This window comes from Fopius arisanus, unplaced genomic scaffold (genome assembly GCF_000806365.1).
Source record: "Fopius arisanus strain USDA-PBARC FA_bdor unplaced genomic scaffold, ASM80636v1 scaffold00124, whole genome shotgun sequence".
Taxonomy (NCBI): domain Eukaryota; kingdom Metazoa; phylum Arthropoda; class Insecta; order Hymenoptera; family Braconidae; genus Fopius; species Fopius arisanus.
In genome coordinates, this window is record NW_011887863.1 from 73,098 (window position 1) to 99,674 (window position 26,577).

At 38.2% G+C, this 26,577-nt stretch overlaps 8 protein-coding genes across 11 annotated transcripts; 7 read left to right on the forward strand and 1 right to left on the reverse strand.

Moving 5' to 3' along the window:
- The first annotated feature begins 707 nt into the window (after positions 1 to 707).
- On the forward strand, positions 708 to 4,168 carry LOC105271769 (uncharacterized). 3 transcript variants are annotated; one of them, XM_011313509.1, is made up of 6 exons: positions 708 to 931; positions 1,151 to 1,603; positions 1,956 to 2,052; positions 2,158 to 2,449; positions 2,585 to 3,259; positions 3,589 to 4,168. In XM_011313509.1, exons 2-6 carry the CDS (start codon positions 1,577 to 1,579, stop codon positions 4,133 to 4,135), a joined length of 1,638 nt encoding a protein of 545 aa, XP_011311811.1. In that variant the 5' UTR covers positions 708 to 931; positions 1,151 to 1,576; the 3' UTR covers positions 4,136 to 4,168. The 3 variants fall into 3 exon arrangements, with proteins under 3 accessions (XP_011311811.1, XP_011311813.1, XP_011311812.1); XM_011313511.1 differs by having other exon boundaries at positions 1,151 to 1,512; XM_011313510.1 differs by lacking the exon at positions 1,151 to 1,603.
- A 415-nt stretch (positions 4,169 to 4,583) lies between these two features.
- Positions 4,584 to 6,823, forward strand: LOC105271770 (uncharacterized). The gene is made up of 6 exons (XM_011313512.1): positions 4,584 to 5,021; positions 5,123 to 5,277; positions 5,343 to 5,652; positions 5,745 to 6,139; positions 6,258 to 6,366; positions 6,435 to 6,823. Exons 1-6 carry the CDS (start codon positions 4,872 to 4,874, stop codon positions 6,627 to 6,629), a joined length of 1,314 nt encoding a protein of 437 aa, XP_011311814.1. The 5' UTR covers positions 4,584 to 4,871; the 3' UTR covers positions 6,630 to 6,823.
- A 318-nt stretch (positions 6,824 to 7,141) lies between these two features.
- LOC105271771 (uncharacterized) lies at positions 7,142 to 8,487 on the forward strand. 2 transcript variants are annotated; one of them, XM_011313514.1, is made up of 5 exons: positions 7,142 to 7,446; positions 7,511 to 7,662; positions 7,735 to 8,057; positions 8,131 to 8,166; positions 8,255 to 8,487. In XM_011313514.1, the coding sequence occupies exons 1-5, from the start codon at positions 7,324 to 7,326 to the stop codon at positions 8,284 to 8,286; spliced, it is 666 nt and encodes a 221-aa protein (XP_011311816.1). In that variant the 5' UTR covers positions 7,142 to 7,323; the 3' UTR covers positions 8,287 to 8,487. The 2 variants fall into 2 exon arrangements, with proteins under 2 accessions (XP_011311816.1, XP_011311815.1); XM_011313513.1 differs by having other exon boundaries at positions 7,149 to 7,446; positions 7,735 to 8,166; positions 8,255 to 8,483.
- Positions 8,488 to 8,585: 98 nt separating this feature from the next.
- Positions 8,586 to 10,025, forward strand: LOC105271772 (uncharacterized). The gene is made up of 5 exons (XM_011313515.1): positions 8,586 to 8,763; positions 8,836 to 8,987; positions 9,081 to 9,365; positions 9,573 to 9,717; positions 9,782 to 10,025. Exons 1-5 carry the CDS (start codon positions 8,659 to 8,661, stop codon positions 9,986 to 9,988), a joined length of 894 nt encoding a protein of 297 aa, XP_011311817.1. The 5' UTR covers positions 8,586 to 8,658; the 3' UTR covers positions 9,989 to 10,025.
- A 2,018-nt stretch (positions 10,026 to 12,043) lies between these two features.
- Positions 12,044 to 13,758, forward strand: LOC105271773 (uncharacterized). Its single transcript, XM_011313516.1, has 5 exons — positions 12,044 to 12,345; positions 12,455 to 12,606; positions 12,700 to 13,215; positions 13,328 to 13,451; positions 13,522 to 13,758. Exons 1-5 carry the CDS (start codon positions 12,211 to 12,213, stop codon positions 13,636 to 13,638), a joined length of 1,044 nt encoding a protein of 347 aa, XP_011311818.1. The 5' UTR covers positions 12,044 to 12,210; the 3' UTR covers positions 13,639 to 13,758.
- A 2,589-nt stretch (positions 13,759 to 16,347) lies between these two features.
- On the forward strand, positions 16,348 to 17,375 carry LOC105271775 (uncharacterized). The gene is made up of 2 exons (XM_011313517.1): positions 16,348 to 16,499; positions 16,593 to 17,375. The coding sequence occupies exons 1-2, from the start codon at positions 16,478 to 16,480 to the stop codon at positions 17,132 to 17,134; spliced, it is 564 nt and encodes a 187-aa protein (XP_011311819.1). The 5' UTR covers positions 16,348 to 16,477; the 3' UTR covers positions 17,135 to 17,375.
- Positions 17,376 to 18,938: 1,563 nt separating this feature from the next.
- LOC105271776 (ribosomal protein S6 kinase delta-1) lies at positions 18,939 to 21,986 on the forward strand. Its single transcript, XM_011313518.1, has 2 exons — positions 18,939 to 19,776; positions 19,995 to 21,986. Exons 1-2 carry the CDS (start codon positions 19,681 to 19,683, stop codon positions 21,963 to 21,965), a joined length of 2,067 nt encoding a protein of 688 aa, XP_011311820.1. The 5' UTR covers positions 18,939 to 19,680; the 3' UTR covers positions 21,966 to 21,986.
- Positions 21,987 to 22,447: 461 nt separating this feature from the next.
- Positions 22,448 to 26,512, reverse strand: SMC2 (structural maintenance of chromosomes 2). The gene is made up of 2 exons (XM_011313519.1): positions 26,190 to 26,512; positions 22,448 to 25,849 (listed from the first exon to the last, which is right to left on the reverse strand). Exons 1-2 carry the CDS (start codon positions 26,355 to 26,357, stop codon positions 22,472 to 22,474), a joined length of 3,546 nt encoding a protein of 1,181 aa, XP_011311821.1. The 5' UTR covers positions 26,358 to 26,512; the 3' UTR covers positions 22,448 to 22,471.
- Between the last annotated feature and the right edge of the window lie 65 nt (positions 26,513 to 26,577).

Genomic DNA, 26,577 nt, shown 5'->3' on the forward strand with positions numbered 1-26,577 from the left:
ATGAATGACGGCGGGATCGAACCCGGGCCGTCGGCGTGATAGGTAAGCACGTTACCGCTAGGATAACGCACCATTACAATAAAATAATTTCATTAGGAGTATATATATTGCAAAAGTATCGTTTTAAAAAATTGCTAATTTTTCAATTTCACTGGATATCTTCTCGATTTTCAAATATTCAATTGTTAAACGATATTTCCATTGATTTGCCATTAACAAAAAAAAAATTGGAATTATTTTGAAAATAAAAAAAAAATTGAATGATGCCGGAATCGAACCCGGGCCGTTGGCGTGGTAGGCAAGCACGTTACCGCTAGGACAACGCGCTCGTTTAAAAATATTAATTCATTAGTGGTATATGTTCAACATATTGAATAATTTTTTTCGTTGAAATTCCACAAGATGTGGTTTCCCCCTTCCGCACGTTCTACAGTCCGCTAAATTTCAGTTAAACAAATAAAAAACAAGAAGCATTCATACTGCAGAAAATAAAATTCACCCCGTCGACTTGATGGACCCCGGCATTGCAATAAAAACTTGGTTAATAAAAGAAAAACACCCCAGCATTGCGTGTGGAGCCCTCCCTCTCTTGGGGTGCAGTACTACGATGCCGCTGGGGTCACTCAAACCCCCAGAACTGAGACTCTACTTCAGCCAATCCTCTTTGGTTGAGTGTTTATATCTACAGCGTCTGAATCTGGCAACCACTGAACACTTGTTGATATTGGGTTCAAGTGTAGAATTTGAAAATTAATTCTGAATGAGAACAATTGCAACGAGCCAAGTTCAGCGATTTCTTAGTAGTAAAGGGAATTCAGTATTTAAAAAATAAGAATAATAATATCTAGTAAACCGTACTTTGAAAGTTGGATGCAAAAGAAAACATTTGCCGATGATAAAAAATCAACTCTGTTCATCTTGAAATTTCCAGGTATGTTTTCTTGATTTTTTTATATGATGATTCCTTATATACTTGTTGACAACGAAATATATATATATAAATTAATATATAAATTTAATATATAAATTTATTTTTAAAAAAGTCGGATAGCTAATGACATGGGCAAAAAATGTTGGACCACTTACGATGAAGCGTATTTTTTTTTTAAACAAAATTTTTGTCAATGTCTGGATAACCATTGCTTTTCAGCAAATAGTGATCCGACAACGGCTTCATTGTTGAAGGAGAGTCCGGTAAAAGCACAGGTACACGGAAGATGATAAGGGACTCATAAAAATCGAAAAGGGTATACGATAGAAAAGAAATTTTATAGCAATCCGAAAGTTGGCTGTAAAGAACACCACTTTGCCCATAAATAGTAAAAAATAAAAGACTCTTGTCGCCTGAATTTTTATAAAGCAAATTTTTCTTCACACTCTACACGCAGAGGCAACCGTTATTATAACATTTTAAGGCTAGTTTTTAGTTTGAGTTAATCGGATTTAGCGACCATTTTGTTGAAGCATTCTGTGTACCGATGTGTTGTGAGTTAACTCAAAAGAAAAATACAAGTAACTGTCATTCATAATTTCAAATGCCCAATTTTCTCTGCAATTCTTCAGTTATAAACATATTATGTGTGTAAAAACTGTGGGACTAATGGTGAATGTTCAATGTTTTAAAAATGTCTTACTAAATTCACTCGTTTTTTATGTACAACGAAGCCAATCATTAGAGATTGCTGCCACTTCTTAACCTCAATCCTCCAAATAAATTAGTTTATTAAGACATTTATGTAATGAAGATCAGTGTTTAGTGGAGATTTTTTATATGAATTAGTAGAAATTTTGGCGGCTTATATGGAATTTAATGAGATAAGAAAGTCCTTTTATATTTTCATTGTAAATCGATGATTAAGAAAAATGTTGAATTCAAATAATGTTAGTTATCACTTTATTGTTCATTGTCATAACCTTCCATATTCCATCCTGGATTTGCCTGGATTTCATTCCAGAGGATGACAGATACCCCCGAGAATTACCGACGATACAATTATCAAGACAATATGACGCGAGAGTTTTCATCCTCTCACGATGAGTACAAAGTGGCATGTAAGCATTATCTTTTAATTTAATTTAATTGATGCGTTTTTTGACTCATTACTTTCTCTAGAAAAAAAAATATGAAAAAATGATTCCCTGTGCATTCGTACTTAGATGAGCGGGAAAGGAATCGTTACTCTTACGCGGACAATAATTTCAATCCTCGGAGGATAAAAACTGAACGCTCCAGAGATCGTTCAGACCCGAGACGAGAGGAACCCGAAGATCTGTCCCGAATTGCAGGATGTGAAAGACATCACAGGCATCACACCCCCAGAACCTCGAGTGCTGATCCCAGACCCTCGAGTTCTAATCGAGCATCTCTGAGCGTTGATCCGCGATCCGATGAAAGCGGGAGTAAGAGGTCCCACAAACGTCATAAACACAAATCGCATGAGTCCCCCAGGTAGACTATACCATTCGCCATTTGATATTCTCTCAATTATTGTCTTGGAAGAATTTTCTGAATTTTTATCCTCAATATCTTTACCTTTTTACTACTGACTTTGAATAAATCATTTGAACATGTTGATGAATCTAGGGGAGCAAGATGGGACAAATGCGCTGACAACTTGGGTCGAGAGTCAAAGAGATCGAGATTTCATTGTAAAAAGGAAATGTCAAATTCATACTGGGGTTTTCCCTCCACTCAACGACCATCGGTCAAGGTAGAACCCAATGAGATTCAAATCGTCGAATGTTCAAACAATAAAATGAGGACTCAAAAGAGGCGCATGGCGAAGAAATCAGGACCAATGAATGTCGAATTGGTGAACCTGGAAGAGCCATCCCCAGAACGTACAACCCCTAATATCCATCCACCAGAGCCACCGACTTCCACAGAAATGCCACCATCTGAATGGATGCCACAGATTTCAGTTGTCTCCCAGGAGAATTTATCGATACCGCCTGTGCGAAAATTTGATACTGAGTTCATGGTTCCCGAGGATAGTGTTCAGCTGCCAGATTCCTCTCAATCGACTTTTTACCAGCCTCTCGAAAATTCAACAGCCTATAATTGCACACCCCAGGAACACTACCACGTGCAGTACCAAGAGCAGTATCAAGAGCAATACCAAGAACTTGTCACAGAGGAGAGGCTTCCAGAACAGATTATTGAGGAGTTTGAGCGCAAACCATTCGCTCAATTTCCATCTGTGCATATTCCTGAGGTTAGGCACACTGAGACTCGTCCACCTGAAGCCACCAGCACAAGGTTTCTATATTGAATAATTATATAAATAAATAAATCATTTATTACAAATATTAATATAACAGAAACCAATTCCCAATTATTTCGGTTTATCCATTTTTTAAATAGTGAATTGTACATATGAAATAAGAAATTTGAATTCCGGACGCTGGCAATCGATCGCCAGCCTGGGATTTCCCCAATTCAGTGGATATTCTTGAAAGGATATTCCCCGCTAATACTGTTTTATTTTATCGGTCTTCATCTTGTCATCATTTGGAATAATTATTATTTTGTTTATGACTATTTCTGGTGATAATGAAAAAATGATTGGCTATTTTGATTTTTATCAGTCACGAAATTCAAGCAATATGCAAGAGCTGCGGTTTGACATTCATTCACACCTGCAAATATCATCCCAGCAACGCCCAGAACGTCCAATTCCTGGAAGCTGGACAGCTTCATAAATGCAAATGCAGTGCAGTATTCCTGCACACCCGTAATTGTCAACAGACAGCGACAAAATCCTACGTACCTGATAAGAAAGAGACAAGCCTTATTAAACAAGTTGATAGAATCCATAAGTACGAGTGCCACGACTGCGTATTCAAGTTTTCAGTAGAGAGAATACGACAGACCAGTCACTATTTCGAGAGTGTCATACGTAAAGATGGAAGCCTCCGGGAGAAGGGAAAAAAAAGTGGAAGGGACCTGACACCAATGCTCAAGCACTCTGACGACATCGCCAAGAGACGATACGTCCGTGAGCCGCCTTCCGTACAAAAAGCTTATGTGGAATTGAGGAGAAAATTGATTTGCGTATGCAATCAGAGCTGCTGTGTTATCTACCACGAATGCCCACCAAAAATCTCTGACCAAATGGATAGCGACAGTGAGTGATCAACCATTATCAATTGATAAAGCAAAAAAAAATGGATTTTAAGAAGAAATATCAAGAACGGCTTTCTGAGAAATCCATTCGACTACAAAAATTCCTTGCTATTCAACTCTTTCATTACTAAAATAAAATTTTATTTTTTCTTGAAAGAAAATCAAGTTACACATCCAAATGGTATTGATGAAAATCTCCCAGCCCAATTGATGTACTTCTTTCTAGAGTGAATAATTCTAATTTCTAATTGCTCATGTGATTCTTCCGAAAAATTGCAGTTTTTTATTTTCTCATTGGCCAAATATATAAAAATTTGTGAAAGTATTTTTTTTTTTGATAATTATTGATGTATTTTTTCCTGCTCGACAACATTATCTTCCTCTTTTTGGATTCAAAAATCTCCAGCGCACAGCATTATGCGCAATTTTTCAACATAACCTTGAATTTTCACCGGCCTTAATTCCTGAAAACCACGCCTTCCTTCTTGATCACCTCTATTTGTCAATCACATGTAACAATTTGAAGAGAATTGCCATAGTGTGATATTGCAATATTGCATTGGGTAAATTTGGGGTGACAGGTGGTAATTATTTGAGTTATTCTACTCTTTGATAAGCTTTGAGCATTGGCAGTCTCGCACTAACGAAATTTCAATTCACCGGCATCAAATTTGGTGGTGGAATAGATACAACGAAGATTTACTTATTTGGATTTTCACTGCGCATTTTATTGCAGTTAGTAGTTATGATGAAAGTCTGTCAAGTGAGGCTCATCAAAGTCGATCTTTTGGCACTCGAAAACAAAAAATTATTGAATGTCGAAGGGCGTCGGGGTAAATATTACCTCGACGGTTTTGTCCCGCATGAGTTCGTCAAACTGACAAATCTTATCAGCGTAAGTTTTTTTCAGTATTTTATTTTTATTGTATTAATAAAAAGAATAGCACTTTCTCCGCGAGTTGTACGATCCTTTGTTGTTATTAAATAAATATACAGAGGTATGGAGGAACCGTGGTGTCGCCGGATGAAGAAACTATTATCCTCTCGGAATCAGAAGTTCCTTCAGACATTCAGAGATTCCCACGTTTTCACGTAAATTGGCTGCACGACAGCCTAAGGGAGAGGAAACTGCAGGATATTGGCAAATATCTGTGAGTTCGCAGGGCTTTTCTGTTCCATTAATTCCATTTATTCCAAATCCCTCATGTTCTCGTAGATTGATGAAAAATTCTGAGACTCCGCCGAGAGCACTGCCTGTTTCTTCGTTTGCCAATGAGAAAATCCCGAAGAAATTCGAACCATTGATTCCCATCAGCAGATCATTAAGTAATCGCGACAGTTGGACGAGAAATTTTCAAGAAAAAAAGTTGGACATCGAGCATTTGGATGCTTCTAAATCTGACAACTCTGGGAATTCTCACGTTGAGGAGAATTTATCACCCAATGTTTATGAGAGAAATCGGACAAGTGATGGAACAGTCCGTGAATCCCACAAAAGATCTCTGCAATTGGCACAGGGAAAAAAGGTTATGATTTGTAATATTTTCCGAAAATTATCTCTCAAATTCCAAGATATTAATCGAAATCTTAATTGTCAACAAACCGGCTTTAATTATAGGAGAAGAAGGTTAGGAATCAGCAGAAGAGGAAAAAACATGCCTTTTCCTCAGGACCAGGAAAAGATTTATGGGAGAATGGCAAGAAGAGGAAGAAGTTGATGTACAAACAGTTTAACAGCAGCCACTCCTCCTTCGAGTACAATGAAAATCACTCAGTTCTCAAAGAGCCAGAAGACTCTAAGAACTGTGCGAATTATTCTTCAATATCAGGATCTCCCTTGGCCGAATTCGGCGATGATTCCCCAGATCATAATGTCAGAGGCTCCATCGTAGAAGTGATTGTGGACACTGATCTTAGTGATCAAGAGGTCAATCTTAATCCTATGGGTGAGGCGAGCTGCAAACAGAACGAAAAAGTTTCTCCAGAGGTGAAGAAACGTCTCCACACAAAGAGGTACGACTGACTATTCCCTCCTCTTCCTTCCTAAAACGCCTTTTTTTATGCTCAAAGTTCTTCTGAAATGTACAGAATTGTTTTTTAATAATTTATTTCCACTGAATCCAATTGACAGGCATTATTCATATGAAGAGAATATGAAGATCTTTCAATATCTAATTGACAACGATTTCCTATCCCAAACGAATTCTCATTATGTTTGGGAACAGATGGCAGCGTCAGAGGTAATTGCTTCAGACAAACAGAATTGTGAAATTCACATTATTTGCACTAATATTTGAAACTATTGTAGGCATTCCAAGATCCACCACGCAACGCAAGTGGTCTACGCCAGCATTTTGATAGAGTTATTTTGCCGAGATATGTCGAGTACACAACAGATCCAGATGTTATTGCGCAACTCGCTAAAAGAGAGAACAGGAAACTCAAAAATATCATCCGATATTTTAAAACCGAGGAAAACGGAGATCAGTCCGATAGCTACTAGTCTCTTTAGAGACGCCATGTCATTTCGTTCATGAACATTATTTTTTTATATGAATCTTCGCGACATTCCTCCACTATGGAACAATCATAGCTTCTCTGCAAGATGAATGATGAATTCATCTCTATTTTGCTGTTACATTCTCTCAATTGATTAAAATAATTAAAACTTCTGACAATAAAATACTTTTCGCTGAAGTAAGTTTTTTTATTTCCCTGTTTGAATGAATTTCAAGTTTCATAAAAAATTCTTCGAATAAATGTTGAAAAATGTGAGGTGGCGGGTAAAAATTGAATTGTTTTTTTTTTCCGTCTTGTTTCATCTTTTTTCGTCTCACAAAAATCGATTTCAGTTGATTAGTGACCCGACTGGCATTGGGGTGAGGTACTACGAATTCATGTTCCTCTGATACTTTTTAAAAAATTTCAAATTTTCACATTTCAGTGAATATCTCCTCCATTTTCATGCCCCCCTGTACACCGCTCAGTAATTTTTTAAGGAGCGGTGTTCCCGGTGTTCCCGGTGTTGCTAAGCGCTCACCCATTCAAGTACTAACCCAACGAAAAGTTGCTTAGCTAGGATTGGCTTGGGTTTCCGCCGGAGCAACACCTTAGTCACCCAACCATTACTCTCGGTTATAAGAGCTATAATTTTTTTTCACCTTTAGATAATATTACGAAATAACAAAAGTGGCAGAATGACTTCTTATGGAGCAATTTTCTTTAATCCCTCGTTATTCTTTATAAATGAACGGCCCATGAAGTTTTATTTGGATGGTTACGCTAATCACGAGATTAATGAAATCGCTAAGATAATAGAAGTAAGTATACCAGGTTTTGGAATAAAATTTGATTTATGGGTGAAGTATGAAATTTTTTTGTTAGGCATTTGGTGGAAAATTGTCAGCACCTGACGTAAACACAATCATTTTTTCGGAGCCTGGACGTCCCATCACAACAGAGTATTCTCGATATCATATTCAGTGTTTACACGACAGTATGGTGGCCAGAAAATTTCAAGACCTGGAACAGTACAGGTAAAATTTCATTCAGATTCACCTCATAATTAGCCATTATTAATGTTGGTGTTTTTGCTGTTAAATTTTCAGGATTCCTGTTATTAAAGAAGAATTAATGGATCCATCGGATCACGAGGCTTCACATCCCGCTGGCACATGCGTTGCTGTTGTGAACCCAAATATTAACCTTTTAAAACCATGGAAAATTGTATCTGTATCGTCTTACGCCGAAATGGCGAAGGAGAAAAACACTCGAGAATTCATACAAAGTATGTCAGATTGGCACTTGCACTCGTCGATTACTAACACTGCCTCAGAATCGGCTGTGTTCAATAACAACGAAGGAGAGAATAGGGAATTCACAAGCTACAGTACGAAGAGACTAACATTTTCCTCGTCCCCGAGAGGAAATTGTATGGAAGAAATTGAGAGTAAACCATCTAAGAGAAAGAGAGACGTTAATAATTATTTTTCTGATTGTTCCAGCGAGGAGAATCACTTGCCAACTAAGAAGAGACGATCGTGAGTAAAAAATCAATGCAGTCATAGGGCAACATATTGATCAAAATATTTATCGAATTATAAAAAATGTTCAATTTTTTTGTTAAAGCACTTGTGGAAAGTACGTCAACATGGAGGTAGAAGGGATTCTACAATAATAGTGGAATAGTGAAAAATGGGTGAAATGATACGAGAAGAGTGGGAGATTGAGTTGATGCATTATTTTATTACTAAAAACTCCTTTATATTTATCATTTAACTGTTCACCTTCATACCTCTTGTAATCACAATCACACGACACGTAATTAGGGTTTTTCTCAGATAAATAAAACTGGACTTCTTATATACAATTTTATGAATCATGTTGGATCCTTTGTCATCTACTATTTATCAAGGTCATTCACCGGCTTGTAGAAAAAAAATAGAGTGTTGCCCTCTCCTGAGTATTCGACATATTAAATTTTTGTACTCTGAATTCTTCGATATGATGTTTTATTATTGCTTCCATCAATAATGGCATTCACTTACGAGTTATTTCGCATTAATGGTCAGTCCATGAGATTTTCTTTAGTTGGTTACACCGAGATTGAGGTTCTTCAGATGGCTACGATTGTTGAAGTATGACTTTCTACCTTTTTATATTATTGCATCATTGAAACATGTGGCGTTGGGTTTTTTGTGCTTTTTCAGGCTTTTGGTGGAAAGTTGTCGGAACCAGGGGATAATACCCTCGTTTTTTCGTACCCTGGGGCTCCAATCGGTGAAAATTATTCTCATTTCGATAGCAAATTTCTTTTTGACAGTGTGACGACAGGTAAACTTCAGAAATTGGATGATTACAGGTGAGAATGTCCTTCATTCTAGATTATTAATTTTAAATAATAATTAATTCCTCGTAATTATGATAATCAGGTATTAATATTTCATAATTTCAGGATTCCATTGACTGAGACGAACAGTTCACTCCAAGCCGAGGATTTCAATTCGATTAACCATAAAACACGCACTGAATCTAGTTCTGAAAATGATCCTGGGAAATCTAAAAGCGAAAATAATCTGTATAAATCGACAGCAGCAGCTGCAGAGCCCTCGATCGAAGCAATCGCAGCTAGAGATGAAAAGCACCTGCAAGAGACTTCCCGTAGGAGCAGAAATAGGAAGCAGAAGAGAAAGTCTTCTTCTTCACCTTCTAGAGAAAGAGCCGACGAAAAAAAAGTCGAGTGAGTACGCTTGAAATTGAATTTCAGCTATTGAAATATTAACTTCGGAAATTTAATTTCCGATGATGAATGAAAAAGAAACAGAATTTTAATCTATTATAATTATTTTTTATTGTGTATTTGTATTATTTTTTCATTGATTAAAATTAAAAACATGGTGGAAAATATGAAAATATGATGAGGATGAAACTTATTTTCTCATTTTAGACTTTTTCCGAGCCATGCAAATTTATTGGTAAAACGTAAATACTTGCCAGAAGAAAATCAAAAAATTATGGATTATATAATTAATAACAAGATGATCTCTTTCGTTGGATCATCACTGCTTTGGAAGAACATGGAAGCGAAGCAAGTGAGTAAATTCCACTCAACGCTCATTTATTCATTTCAACAGTTATAATTTTTGCTCGTTGCAGCTCCTAACAAATCCGACTCGCACGTGGAAAGGCTTGAAGAGTCACTTCAAGGATTATCTCCGAGATAATGTTGCAGACTATACAGATGATCCTGATGTCATTAGGCAATTCGCAGAGGAAAGGGCACAAAGGTATTTGGACTTCGCAGAGCGTATGGCCAATGCCAATAGAGGATCTGCAAAATCTATTTCCCAACCTCATCAATAAAAATTCAGCAGTCTAATGATAAAAATAAAAGCAAAGTCAAACACTGATATTTGAAATTGATTTTTTTTCTTTTTTTCATCACCATTTAATTGAGATTTCTCTTTCATTTACGCTTTACATTCGATAATTCCACTGGAAATTCTGTGATTTTTTTTTCGTCAGTTAGAATCGAATTCTTATAGAATTGACAGGAATTCAATAAGAACTGCAATTCGCTGTCCTATTTGTCATACATTTTTCATATTCTTCATTGAGTTTTTCATAACGGCAAATTCCATTCGCTAATGGAAAATTGCGATGAACCATTAGTGAATTGGAGTCACTCCGGGAGACAAATGCGTGCCTTGGGAATTAAGAGAATTGAGAGAAGTGAAAGAATTATCAGTCCTTCCGAGAAATTCGATGGCATCGTATATGCTAGGATGTCTGATAGAAAAAGTCCCCCCAGGATGTGCCTCATCATGTTCCAAATCGCCAGAATAATCTCTTCAGTGCTGGGTCTAGCCCCTTGTCAGATAAAAATTTCACCCGAATCACGAAAAAAACAATTAAACTATACGTTTATACTATCGTACTCCTATGTGAGATGCGCCTACAACATCCTGTTAATCATATTCTTCTCCTCGATAATTATATTTGCTGTACCCTTTATGACCGAAGTGTCATACCCCAATAACTCAAAGACTGTAATGTCAATTGTAATAGCACGTGGTGCAGCTGGTAATACACTTGTTATCGTAATAATCACATTTTACTCCATTCTACAAGGGCACATAATAAAAATCGGAAATCGATTGAGTGAATTTGATAAAGAATACGAGTGCAAACTGTTTCTCATGAGAAATCGAGGCCTTGGTGACTTTCAGAAGTTCATTGTAATTATTCTCATGATATTAATTTGGATGGGAATTGTGATTTCATCACTCAGAGTGATTGATCCTCTGTTCCTCATCACCTCGGCCTTGTGCACAGCAGTTTTGTGCTGGTCCTTGATACAATACAGCTTGATCATTCATATCCTTAAAGATCGATTACAAGGACTCAACAACGCATTCATCACTATATCCAAATGTCCAATTGACTTCGAAGAGGATTCAATATTCTCCGGATGCACCTTAAACGCTCGCCTCACCATAGAGAATTTCGGAATGATTAAAAAAGCCAGAAACAAGCTCCACCACATCTCTTGTCAAGTTTCAAAATTTTTTTCATTCCCCGTTTTAATTGTGATTTTCTACTGCTGCTGTAGTTGTGTTGAGAGCACTTATTTTTTCATCATTACTCTCATTAACTTGGAAGCCCCTTTATGGAGTCTTGACACTCTCAATTCATTATTCTGGATATTGTCATGTGCATATCCTGTAACAGTACTCAGTGCTAGTGTTAATACATTTCATGGAGAGGTATAAATTTTTTTTTAATTGCACTGATTTCCCCTCTTTCTATTTACTCATGACTCTTTCTTAGGCGAATCGAACTGCCGACATCATTTATGAAATTTCCGAGACCTATTTCTTCAATAGAAATATCCAGACCGAGTTAAATAATTTTTCAGTGGAATTGTTGCACAAGAGAGTACAATTTACCGCATGTGGAGTTTTTACTTTGGATTGCTCGTTGCTGCATTCAGTAAGGAATTGAAAGTTTTACTTTTAAGTAAGGAAATTGTCAATTGTTCAATGCTCGTATATTTTCAGATTTTTGGCATGATTGTGACGTACCTATTGATTCTCTTGCAATTCAAACCGTCAGAGGGATAATGTCTGAATTAATTAAAAAATTATTAATTCATTGAATAATACATATTTGCCTTTAAAATGTGTGGATGTTTTTTTCAGTTACATTAATAATCAATGAGTTGTTGTTCATTTTATTTTCTACTGCTGAAATATTGAGAACAAATTACAAATAATTGGACGATAATGCGCTTAAACTACTAATTAAACGGAATAAATCATATATATTTCAATTGAATATTCTGTGTTTTCGAGTTGACTATCGATAAAGCAGGAATCCGTTTCATAATTATATCAGTAGTATATTTATTATCATAAATTTCCAGAGGTTGTGTCTATCTGAATAAGTTATATTAATTAATGGATTTTTGCTATTGGTGAAGGATAGTAAAAAGTCGATTAAACGTTCAAGAAAAAGGGCAAATACATATTTGCGCAGATTCGAAAATTCTGCCCTCGATTTTTTTTTAACTAAAACAGGACGTTATGTTTGGTGTCAACAATAATTTTTCAATTGTTAATGTCAATAGGGATTTGTTGTCATCCAACAACAATCCTATAACTTTCTATTTAGACGGATTCGATGTACAAGATTTTCTCGAGATTGCAGGGATCATTCGTGTGAGTGAAAAAATATTCAATAATAAAATTGTCTGACAATGAAGTTTTTTTAATTGAATCCACTCCTCACTCATTTGAAAGGAAATATCAATTACTTAATTTTGTTTAGAAATTTGGAGGAATCGTGACACCTCCAGATCTGGAGACCGTTGTTTTGTCAACGCCCGATCGTGTCCCAGGGACCAATTATTTACGATTTCATGTCCACTGGCTATACCACAGTATAAAAGAGGGTAAATTGCAGGACATTGGAAAATATTTGTGAGTGTATTTAAACTCATTAAATTCTTCATTCATTTCGAAGTGAAACATTTTGAAAAACAGTCAATTCCACTATTCATTTTTTCATTTCAGACTTACAACGAAATCGAGACCAGACCCTCAGAAGGCGTCATCGGTTAATAAGAGTGTAACCCAATGGTTTAATCAATTAATCAACGAGAAGAATACCAATCAAGATAATTCCAGGATTGAGAATAAAAATGAGAGTTTCATGAGGAGCAGTTTTACGACTCATCGGAGTTCAAAAGATCAGGTCGACAGTGACGAAAAAGATGATTTACAGCAGTCGTGCACTTCTTCTTGCATCACGAGATCATCAACTTCAGAGGAGGAATTGCCACCAGAGACACCTCTGGTGACCAGGCGAGTCCCCCCTTACGTGGGTCAAATAAATAATACTGACCTTGAGAAAATTACTGCTCAAAAATCCGCGGAGAGAAGCATCAGGACTTTACGTCAATCTACACCAAGCATTAGGACAAAATCTTGCTGTGGATTTTCTCCAACAAACGGAAAATCTAAATGTTCAAATTCTCGAGCTGTGAAGGGAGTGCGAGCTCCGAAGAACAAAGCCTTGGTGACTAAAAGGTCTGAATTTCTTTTCTGGTTTTATTCAATAATTTATCGTTCACGATGCATTGAGTGAAAATATTTTTCAATTAATAAAACAATTATTTTTTTCTGAAACTTATTATTATAGTAAAGGTAAGCGCTTCAAGTACAGCTCCGAAGAGGATAAGCAGATCATTACGTATCTCGTTGAAAATAACTGCATTTTAGACGCCTATAAAAAGGCGGTCTGCAAAAAAATAATGTCTCTAGAAGTGAGTGCAAATGATTTGTATGGCGATCTTTTTCAATAGATTATTAGATTTATGGATATTACGATTTTAGGGGCTTTCCAATCGCACTGTGGGTAGCATCTACTCTCATATCAAGAATCTCAAGCTCAAGATTCGCAAATTCACCAATGATCCTTGTGTCATTGCACAGTTTGAAGCACTCGAATAATCGAGCAAATGGTAATCGATTCTCAGCTCTTGTCAAATCCCATTCTTCGAACTATTATTCCCACTTTTCTCCATTCTTCCTTCACTCTTCCTTTTTAATTAAATGCTATTTTTCATTTTACGTTGATCTTTGTTATTTTCACAAGAAGAAATTTAAATAAACTCTACATGTAAAATCGTCTAATTAATTCAAAAAATCTTGATAATCCGGCTTGATAATGCGTGGGAGGGTGGAGGGAGTTAAATAATGTTCAAAGAATCATAAAGTAAACCTTCAAGCTTTTAATTAAAAAAATTATGTACAAGTCTATTTACAAATAATTTTACATCGATTCAATATTTATAATTCGGTGAAAACTTCAAAGTTGAATTAAATAAAATCTAGAGTGTTTTTTCCAAAAAAATTGATGGAGACGGTGATGTTCTCAAAAATAAATGGTCGAGGAAAAACGGTGAACTCGAGTGGTTGAAGCGGTCAGGGTTAATTTATCTGTCAACGCACTCCTCCTCGTCCTGGATCAATGCAATTTGATGCAATCGATTCCTCCTCCGTCGCTCCTCGATCTCCCTGATCGATGGAAATCGTCCTGGCCTCCGATGCACCCTCTGCTGATTGCCGTTTCCCCTGGGACAATGTTCCAGACTCTGTGCCCTCTCTGGCCACAGGTTCACCTCAGGATGACTCTCTCCATCGAAAAAATCCGGGAAAAGTGCCTCCATCAACTGGATGTTCTGCCTCATCTGGTGGACGGCTTGATGAAGACTTCGTTGTGCCATTATTTTATTTAATATTTAAAATAAAATAGTAGAGTGAGGTGGCTGATTCTTGACTTGTTGTCCGTTTGACGGAAAAGTGAAGGTCTGATTGTTCCGAGGGCCTTCGGGGCGCTTATATACCCCTGACCGACCCTGCCCCCTCCACCTGGCCCGATTGAGTCCCCATCTATGGGCCTGACGCTTTTGCAGGACGCAAAGGACAACGGAAAATTGTCTCAATGAATTATCAATTACCTTTGAAAATTATGTTTTATGTGTTTTTCACTGCTGACAAATATATTATATTCTATCTATTTTTCCAATTCACACAGAATGAAAAATTATCCAATTAAATTAAATTTATCAAAATTAAAAAATAAATAATAGACTATTACTCCATAGGGGCATTATATACCGTTGAGACGAGAACTCTTCAGAAGCAGTACGGAAAAATATGCGTAGTGCAATCTTTTATGCCTACTCTTTATGATAGGATAGATCAGAATTCGAGTTCGAAGTAATTGGAATAAAGCTGAAATAAAATGGCTGGGAATGAAATGAAATGGGAATGAATTTATTAAATTTATACATTTTTTAATATCGAGCGCTGACTTATGTGATGTCCGGCCCGAGAAAAAATCTATATGCGAACTATTTTATTTGACACATGCAGCATTTTTTAACCGAAATATAGAGAAAATTTGCTTTTAGTATGCTAACTCGTGGAATTTCCTAAAATTCTTTAAATCTCAATGAATTATTTAAGTTATTTTTACCGAAAAGTGAACGGGGAGGTGCGGCTTATGTACCTGCGCACCTGCCATTACCATATTGTACTTGAAGTCATAAAAATTCAATCATTGTAAACATTTCAGTATCTGGCGGGGATACCGAGATATTCCTTGAAAACCGACGGCGGGTGAAAATCTCTTGAAAGACTATATAATTTTCCTATTGAATGTTTAGTGCAAATACCTGGCATTTCTTTTAATCTACCAGTTTTAATTGTACTGAGAACACTCCTTACCCCTGCATTGACTTGAATGACCTGGGCACCGAGAATTAGTCCGACGGGTTGATGGGTGATCCGGTGGTTAAAAGGGGCGGACCCTCGTCAAACTGTCCAAGTACCGAGACATACAATTGAGTCATGAAGTTAATATTCTATCCTTCAAGGGACACCTCCATTGTTATAAGCTATACAAATGTCTCTTTTATTTTTGACAAGGCAATATGGACTGAGTCGAATTTATGGGATGTCATAGAACCTGTTTGTATTAAAAGATTTCCTTTATTCTTGTACCTGTTACCACGTGGACCTCCTGGGTAATTTCAATTCATTCCGGGAAAATCTATTGAGCTGTCTCTTCCGCTGCTACTTCTGCCGGTTCAAATTGTAGGAGGAATAACCAGATATGTGATGACCATCATGAAAATCTTCACCATCACAATTTAAACCTTATTTATTATTCATTAAATTAATAAAAATAGAAAAATATGATCTGACCGAGTGGAGGAGAGAGCAATCTAACGAGAATAATCCAAAAGCTGTGAATGCAACTTTTGTGTGTAGCAGTTCAGGCGCAAAACTATTTACCTGACAAAATAATTAATTTACTTGTAAACGATTTTGGTGCATACATGGGCAATTTCGTTTCACCATTGATCATTAATAATCCGTGAAATATCAATTTTTCATGGAACTTTCTGCTCCATTGTTCTCTGCTTATCCATGAAAATTGCAGAAAATTCGGAATGAAATTGCAATTAAAATGGAATAAGGCCTGACTTGCTAAAACAATTATGAATAATTCGAATAGTTATTTCTCAGTGGCAGACCAGGACGTTGAACCTAAAACAATCAACTAGTCGTGAGAGAATAAATCGAGAATCAATTGAATGTAATCATCGATTTTCTCCCACTTCGATTAGTCGACGAAAAAATATCGTTCACCTCTAAAAACAACTTCACAGGTATTCTGATACACCGGTGGCTTTCTCCTCATCTCGTTGACAGTCCTTTACAAAAAAAAATTGCAAAACTGAAAATTTTCCAGCAAAAGGACCTGAACAAGCGAGGAAAAATGTCAAACAACCTATCCAAAGGTAAAGCTCCCTCGTCATCATTTCCATATGAGAAACGATCTAAGATAACCTTCCCCTATCACATTACCATCGCCTTGACAATCGACACCCCAGTGCCTGGACATAATTCAGAAAAAATTCTGGAGGCGGCCAGTGCCACGCTCTTAGGGCACATCTTCGCGAGTCATCCAGAGTGGGATTTTCTAGCAACTCCTCTTTTGCGGGTTCTTGATGATGCCCTCCTAAGAGAGCAGCAGTGGGAGACTCGGATCGATCGCCGCATCTTCGAGAAGGAAATTCAATTGATGGGAAATCTCGTCAATATCAAGGAGAAACCAGCTGAGACTACTCCCACCTTCGGCAAACTGTCATACAACGGATGTGTCCACTCGTGTAGTATTTGGCTAGATTACAAAATGGAATTTCATTTCCTCGCTGGATTACGCTCTGCCCACAAGGTGTATGAAGCTCACAACTGGAAGAGGGATACGACCTCTCAGGACAATGATCCTCGTTCCATCATGCTTAGGCAGATCCTTGATCGTCAAAAAGGCGGAACCACTTTCAATCAACAATTTGCCTGGAGGGAAGCTTTCGAGTTCGAGGACCCAAAGACGATCATGACTGGAACCAAACGCAAGCACCAGGACGACTAGAATAATTATAAGAAATAATCATTGCCTTAATTTCAGTTTTGTTATTCATCGAGGCATTTAGAAATTCACGATATTCAGAGGAAATGCCAAAAAACAGTTGCCGAAATATTCTTCAATATTTTCCGATTTTAGGCATGTATGAAATTCTGCTTTTTTTTTCTTGGTGTTGAATTTGTTCAACCTTAATTACATGCCTTTTACATCAGATCATTTGAGAATTGTTGTAATGTTTTTTTTTTTATCGAAGATGAAAGTAAATTTTGTATAAATGTGAAATTGAATGGCGTCGATTATTCAAACACGCCCCCCCCCCTTTCGCCCCTCTCCGACCGTAACGATTCACTGGGACTCGAAAATTCGAGCTCTTCATTCGCTTTGAATTGATTAACCTCGTGGCTGTGCCCTATAAATCTTAGGTTAACATGTCCCAATACAGTTCGATAAGTGACTTGACCTCAGAGGCCTCATCATCCTCATCTCCATCGTCGTCAGAGGATGAAGCATCAAAAATACAATTATACGATGCAGATTTCATTGGGACAATTCCCGATCCCTCCCACACAGAGCACACATTTATTTATGATATCAGTATTGATATCACCATCATTATTAATCAGAGGCAAGTACAGGAAAGACGAGATAGTGTGAGGACAGCTCTGCTGGTAATTTTGGGAAGAATTTTTCACGAGTATGAGAACTGGAAGCAGATTGGTGGTTACCTGATGGAGAGGCTGGAGGAGGAGATGGTAGAGTCTGGCTCCTGGATGAATGAGTCAAAAAATCATCATATTTACCGGGCAAAGGTGAATATTTGTGGGCACTGCAATCAGTTGAGAGATCTTTCCAAGCAGCTAGAGACTGTTTGCGAGTACATGGAGGCTAGTTTTCCCATGACAAAGAATCCAAAATGGCACACGAGTCGAAGGGTTGTCTATCAGGCAAGCTTTTTCTTTAGCCCAGCTCTCAATTCTGCGCGTAGATTTTACGAGCATCACGGCTTTTACACCCAGGAATATGATTGCACAAACCTTGAGGCACAGGCAAATCAGAGGTGCGTCAAACTCTATCTCAAGAATATTTTGAAACATCAGAGAAGGTCTCAGAGCACCAGTTATGATAATCAGCTCGCATGGGAAACTATCTTCGAGGCCATGAAGGAGATCAGGGAAGATCCTAATTATGAACTTTCAGAGTAAAAATGTTTTGGTACACTTACGGATACCGTTGTTTCTTTTTCTCACTTACTGCCGTCAATTGTGAGCTGTCATTTTTGTTTCTTTTTGTAGACAATTTTTTTGGAAATGTTCATTTCAAGTGCTCATTTTGCGTCAGCTCTTCATTCACATAATTGATATTTGAAGAATTAATTATAAAATATTTTCAAAGTGATAAAAAAATCGCATATCATTGATTATTCGATAGCTATTATAGAAAATGATTCATTTCATGTTATAGTTTGATTATTTAATCGATTAAATTCCGCTGTGATAATCATTCGATGCTTATACATGAGGTATGTCGTCCTCTTCATAATCATTTCATCTAATTGTTATCTGTTTCGATGAGTTGCTCATAAATATTTCATTATTGTGGTTCAGAGATTAAAGAATGAGTAAAAAATGATGATTAAGCCCTTCGTTTCTTCAATAATTTCTAGGAAGTCTATTACAATGTTTCGTGCAATTGTTTTATGATTATATTTTTGTTTATTTATGTTCAATAAAAATGTATTCCATTGATTTATTATAAATAGAATTTTAACATAACATTATTCCTGACAATAATAATCATTTGACATTGAATGATTTTCAACAGTACGGGGAACCCCAGAAGGTAGGTCACTAGACATAATTCTCAAATTGATCAAATTCATTGCAATTTTCCACGATATCACCTCAGCCTGGATTAAGTATTTTGTTTAATTAATCGCGAAGTTAAATAAAATTGTGCAGCACCTTATGTCGGCAATTTGTCGGCTTGTGCACGGCAAGCAATGAGCATATTATGTAACTGCTGATATATTTAGTTATTGTATTATCAGTTACGAACAATTCCAACAGGAAAATAAGACAAGTATTGTCTCTAAAAACTCTCCACTTTTTACAAGAATTTAATTGTTTTTAGCTGTGACACAATTATTGCCTAAATTAATTTCTAATTCAAATATCAGCGGCAGTCATAAACTAGCGCGCTGCCCCGGCCGCTAAAATATTCTCTCCGCCATGACACTTGCCAGTGCATGTTTTTTACCTTTTTTACTAAAGGAAAGGAAAGGATAGTCTAGGGTCTCACGTAACCCAACCTCACCTTACTTCTCATCTTTAACACAAATACAAACAAAATTGACGAAAACTCCTCACGAGACACCCGAGACAAGAAGTGACGTTTTCCCTCTACATCTGTGCATTAGTGCTGTTAACGATTGTCATGATGTCTTGAACCCCAACAAGCAAAAATAATAAAACGAGAATCTCAATCTGTGAAGATGTGATTGTTGGTTTCTCGACGCAGGTTACCAAGTGCAAAAGTCGATTAAGACACATGAAATGGCCCCAACAAGAGACAAATGGGTCAGACGATTTGTCATAACCGAAACAAGTCGACATAAAAGAGGCTTTACAATTTATAAAGTCACCTCATTGGTATGTACACCAATCCGAAATCTCTTTCTCTATCATTATTTCATTCTATCTCCTTATTAATCACCAGAACATTAATTACAAATTTATTAATGATTATTAGTGTTTTCAATTTCAATTAATTATTCAAGTCTATTATATATACAATTTTCTTGAGAGAAAGAATCCATAAAAAGTGACAGATAAATAAATTGTAAGTACAGGTACAATTGCTTCATCAGGTATTCCTGAAGTCGTCCCCAGATCTGGCGTCGAAGGTGTCCGTGTGGAAGCGTTACAATGACTTCAAGAAACTCCATAAAACCTTGAGTGCTTTGCACCACCGTCTCCCCATCAAAGACCCCTTTCCTCCCTTTCCAAAAGGTAAATTTTTCTCTCGTTTTGAGACAGAAGTGATAAAAGAGCGACGAGACTGTGCAATTAAGCTCCTTGAGTTTATTGGGCGACATCAGTCCCTGGCGACGAACGAGAATTTCGTAAAATTTTTCGAAATCTCCCTGCAGCCAGATACCTCCGCCGACCTGAACGAATCCATCGATTCGGATACCTCTGAGGACAGTCAGGTGAGCCCTGCATCCTCCCACTTAACTCCCCTGATACCCCAAAAAATAGCAGTCCTGGAAAAATCTCCAAAGCCCCTAGAAATAGAACGATCAAGAGCCGAAAAATCCGTGAAAACAATCGACTACCCGCAATCAGAGGATTATGATCAATACGTCCTGATAGCCGCTGCCCACATGAGTGCAGGCTATCGTCACGAATCCATGAATGAACACGAGGAGGCCTTTATGCAGTACAAACTCGGTATAACTAATCTGCTGCATGGTGTTGAGATGGACCCTGATCCCCTGCGTCAGAGAAAAATCCACGAGAAAATAAAAAAATATACCGAGAGGGCTGAGACACTCTACAACAGATACTTAAACAGCAATATATCTTTGTTAATTAAACCAAGTGAAGAACTGAAGAATTATAAAGTAATCAAGGTAGTTAATTCAGTGATGCTGGCGAGCGACATGAGAACGAATGCAGAAAGGATAATTAAAACCGTGGAGAAGGTATCCGGCGAGCCTGATGACATCAGTAATTACATTCTCAGAGGAAATGTCCCATTCGTGGTGAAGCTCCAGGGTTTTGTTCAAACTGAGACCACTGTTTTCCTTATTCTCAATTACATAAGGAGGGGAAGACTCTGGGAGAGCATCAAGAAGAGGTATGGAATGGAGGGGAATAGAGTGGTGAGATCCAGAAGCTGCGATGGGGAATTATTTGGTGGGTCTGGAGGGAGGAGTTATAAGGAGGGAGATACGAAGTCTAATGATGATTTTGGAGGTAATTGTGGGTATAAGGAAGATTTACCCACCATTGAATTACTGGAGAAGGCCCAGGAGTTACTCAAATCTGTGGATGCTACTATCAAGAAGAGTAATTCCATCGCGGAGAGGCTCAATGGGAGACATCTCGATCCTGAAGGGGAGGATAAGAGTGCTGAGGGATCGGAATCTGAATTATCCAGTACTGAAAGCTCGTCGGGGAGTTTCGAGAAAATAGATATATCTGAGGTTTCTAATGAGAGAGATTACGATGACTGCGCGAGGACCAGAATCTACTCGAGAGGACCTGAAGCCAGTGAGGACAGTGGAGTGGAAATGGAGCAGGAGCTGTGGAAAATTCCCGAGAATGTCGTGAGGATGTGGACAGCTCAGATTATCGTGGCTCTTGGATTTTTTCACAGGCAGAATGTGGTGGTCAAGGGGCTGAGGCCACAGAATCTCCTTGTTGATGATGATGATAATGTTGTTCTTTGCTATGTGGTGCCTGTCAAAACTGAGAGATTTTCGGTTGAGTTTAAAATACCTTACACTGCTCCTGAATTATGCAACTATCTACCGGACACTGAAGCTGGGCAGGCTGCTGATGTGTGGAGTCTAGGGGTTATTCTTTATGAATTGCTGACTGGAATGGAATTTCACACGAGGCATCCAGGACCATTTTATTCACATTCCATTCTTAGCATTCCTAGTGATTTATCGGATAATGCAAAATCGCTTTTGAAAAGTATTTTAATTTTTGAAGCATCGGAACGTCTCACCATTAAAGAAATCAAGCACCACCCATTTTACAACAAAATCGACTGGGATGCTCTTGGGGATTCTAATGCAAGAGCAAAAATCGTAAAAACGGAAGTATGAAACTCAAGTCATTATGACAATATCTTAAACACTAAGATAAATCTCGTATCAATGCAGTAGAATTTTCTTTATCACACATTTTCACTAGTCTTATCGCAACTACTCTGTTCTCGTTTTCTTGTGTTTTCGTGAAAAAATCGTGCTATGAATTTGTTTTTGTTATGAAGTATTGTCGTTGTTACCAATTATAGCTTGTTTTTTTATTCATAAGAAAAATTATAATTATTGTATCAATTCTCTTGGTTTCCTTAAAAATAAATTATAGAATACATTTCAAGGAATAAAATAGACGGTCAAAAGAGAAAGTTTATCTGAAAATAATTACAACGAAATAATAATTATGAAAAAAGGGACCGGAAACGACCTAATGGCAGAAACAATACAGAGTCATTGTAACTAAAAAAATATTTGTAATGAAGCTAATCACTTCCAAATCACCCTTCCAAATGAAGTATCAAGTACTAAAAATAAATGCAATTCTTCCCCTCCACACGGACACACACACCCTAATGGGCTCCCCCTTGTTGCTTCTTCTTTTCTGCTCTACTAATCATAGACATTCCATCGACAAATCTCGTAGTAAAAAGAACATTAGCATTATTAAACATACCATCCTTCAAGGATACAATGATAAATTGGGAATGCTTGAAGTGTTTCTTGAGCATTGTTCCAATATTCTGGGTGTGGGATAGATCTAAAGCAGCGTCGACCTCATCCAGAATATAAAGAGGGGCAGGTTTAAATAACAGCATTGCCAGAATCAGAGAAAGTGCCACAAGAGACCTCTGCCCCCCTGATAATTCACCCAGAGACTCTTTCCAGATATTGGTGAAGCCAACCTTGACTTCCAGCCCATCCAGGACATTGCCACTCTCTAGTTTCTGTAGTTTAGCCATCGCTCCAGGCAACAAACTACTGAATATGGAGCCAAAGTCCTTGTTCACCTGCTCCCAAGCTTTTTCCAGTGTCTCTTTCTTCTTGTCCTCCAGGTGCTTGACAGTCTCCAGGATTTTCTTCTTGTCAGTCTCGACGATTCTTTTTCTCTTGGACGTCTCCTCGAATCGCTCCTCCTCTTTACTCAGAAGACTCATTGCCCTGCTATTAACATTTCTACTCAACTCACTTCTTCTCCTCTCCAACTGTAACATTTTTTGTGTCATCGAGTCGGGTTCATTCACACTGAAATCATACATCGTTCCCGACTTTCCAAAATATACTTTGTCAGTACTGATCCAGGGATATTCCCTTAAAAGATCCTTCACTTTAGTCTTGCACTGTACAGCATTAATCTGAATCGCATTGATTTCGTGATCGAGTTTCTTTATCTCCAACTCGAGATCGCTATTTGTTTTAATAATATCTTCCTTCTTTGAGTGGAGCTTTTGGATCTCTTTGTTCTGCTGATGGATTATCGCCTTCTGCGCTTTGACCTTGTTCTGGATCTCGGAAACAGTCCCCTGAGATTCCTTCAATAACTCTGAATAATTTAAAGATTTCTTCTCCAACTCAAGAAGCTTCTGCTCAGCCTTCACCAGCTGTTCTCTTCCATTCTCAATAGCCTTATCCAGCTCCTTAATCTCCAAATTCAAAGTCTCAGAGCTCTGTTCATGCTTCTCCCACTCTTTTCTCGAGTTATCCGCCTTCTTCTGGAGAACCTTCAACTGATTTTCTGCATTCTTCAGCTGCTTATCCCGGATATTCGCTGAATCCTTTAGCTGTCCCTCGAGGTCAGTGGCCCTCTTGGAGTTGTCTTTCTCCATCTTCTTAGCATTCTCCATCTTCTCATTGAGCTCCTGGATCTTCTGACGCAGAGAATTAATCTCCTCCTGTACCTGATGATGAGTCGTCTGGTGTAATCTTTGCTTGATCATATTGACCTCATGACTCTTGATATCAAACTGCTGCTTAACATTTCTATACTTCTCTTCAACTTGCATCAACAGACTGAGCTCTCGTTTAACCCCTTCGTACTCCACCTTTTTCTGCTCCAGCTGGTGTTGATAATTTTTCAATTTATCAATCTGTTCAAGTACAGATCCACCCCTGGCCTGTGCACCTCCAGTCAAGGTCCCAGCAGGATCGACAACGTCTCCCTCGAGAGTCACACACTTCTTATTTATTTTATCATTGAAGGCTACTTTCCGAGCGATGTGCATGTCCTTGCAGATGAGGGTCTGACCATAAACCCACGTCATGGCAGGTCTAGCCATCTCGGGGAAATCAATGAGAGTCAACGCAGGCTTGACGTTCTCCTTCCCCACTAAGCTCTCAGCGTATTTAATAACTTTGTCATCAATTGCTCTCCCCGTGATTTTATTCAGAGGAATTATTGTTGCCCGTTGTCGCAGCTGGCCATATTGCAAAAGTGCCTTTGACGTTGTCTCATTATCCACAACGATATTGTAGAGACGGCCACCAGCAGCCACTTCCAGGGCATAAGCAGCTTCCTTCGCCCTCAGGCTCATAAGAGTGCAGACAGGGCCTTTAACCGAATTCTTATTGAAGTTCTGGCTCGGTGGGGTATATTGGAACGTCAAGTTGGGATATCTACTCTCAATTTCATCGATATTCCCCTGAAGTTGTGCAATCTCCCCCTCGAGTCTTCGTTTCGTCTCTTTTTTTTCTTGACAAGTCGCCTCGTCATAATTTATCCTCGACATCTCCTTCTCGATTGCCTTCAGCTGGTTCTCCCTGTTTGCCAGTTCTGTGCTGTCCCTCTGGTAATCGACGTCTTTATTTTTCACTTCATTCTCCTTAATACTCAATTGTTCTTTAGAATGAACCAGAGTCATCTGACACTGCTTGATTTCCGTCTGCGCTGCGATGGCATTTTGCTTAGCATTTATCAGCTGCTGTTCCAATGTGGCATTCTCCCCATCGTCACTCTCCAGAAGTCCAGCTGTGATTTTCTGGAGTCTCTGCTGGGCGGCTGTCACAGCTGCATGATCCGTTTCGTCCTGCTCTCGAAGCCGCTGAAATAGTCCTCCAACTTGCTGGAGTTCCTGGTTCTTCTCCTCTAAAGCTTTACTGTCCTCATTTAGATTTTTTTCAAGTTGTATTATTATTTTCCTCTCTGCCTTGATGCTCTCCTGATTACTGTTGGCCTCTGCGGCCAGCTGGCTCTCCTTTTTTTCCAAGTCCTTGAGTTGTCGCTCCAAAATTTCGAGGTGCTCTCCCTTCTCCGATTCATTCTTCGCCGTGACCTCCTGGATTGTTACGTCAATCTCCTCGATCTCTGCTCTACCATTTGCTATCGTCGTTTTTATCGTTTCCATTTTAGTTTGCACCTCTTCGACACCCCTTTCAGCTTCTTTGGAGCTTTTCTCAGTGGAAATGTACCTCCAGGCGATGACGACCTTGCGACAGTGATCCAACTCTCTCTCAACTCTCTGGTACTCGGCAAATAGCTCGCGTTCTGCTTTGAGCTTTCGAAGTTTGGGGCCAATTTCCTCTTGGAGGATTTCGTTTATCTGCCTCAGCTTCTCATTCTTCTTGTCGATTGTCTTCATGGCGGCCTCTTTTTTTTCCTCGTACATTCGAGTACCAGCTGCCTCCTCAATCATGGAGAGAATCTCCAGAGGCTTCATGTTTAGTACCTTTGTGATACGACCTTGCATTATGAGAAAGTGAGGATTATTGACGTTTAGCTGGACCGAGCAGAAGAGGTCGTGGACTCGTTTATTAGGAACCAGAGTGCCATTTATCAGGTACTTATTCTTGCCATCTATCACCACCTGGCGGGTAACTGCTATTTCGTCATATTGCTCGTAACCTAGAGGCGAGGCACCTCTGTCACGGTTGTCAAAAGTCACTGTCACGGTTGCCTTTTTTACTCCAGCCTGGCCAGATTTGTAGACGAGCTCTTGAAGGGACGTCGCACGCACCTGACAAACAATTATTTTTCGACAAATTCTTCCAAGATTTTTTTATTATCAATTTCCGTATATATAATTAAGAGCCGTAGAAGTATTTCTTACAATAGGATTTTTTTTTCTCAATTCAATTAATTTATTTGTTATCATTTGAAAAATAAATTGTCCATTTGACTGGACGTGGAAATGTAGCCATAGCACATGAAAAATAGACAGGCAAATCGCCACAACAAAAACAGTCTCGAATAAGGTTATATGTCCCTTATAATTATTCCAACGATATTGTGATATTAGAAAAATGACAATAAAACAAGAACAAGGACTTCAAGTACATGAAAAATAATTGGATTACCGATCCAAGAGTCGTTATTCCCAGGACGAAACATATTGCATCAAGAATATTAGATTTTCCACTGCCATTCAATCCGGTAATGGCGTTGAACTCGTTATCGAAGCCATTCACTTCGATTCTCTTTCCATATGATTTGAAACCATCAAGTACTAGCGACTTGATGTACATGACGTCCTAATTGCGGGGCTCCCTCACTTTATCTATTTCATTTGATTTTCTGGAGCTTTTATTAGTTTTTATAGGCACCTTTAACTCGATTAAACTGCAGTCCTTCAAAGACGTTGAAACAATTCAAAATTCGGGGGGAACCAATCAGTAAAGAGGGTTCACTGCCAGTAACCATCACCAGAGGGTAGCGTAAAGATGGTGATATGATATATCGATACGA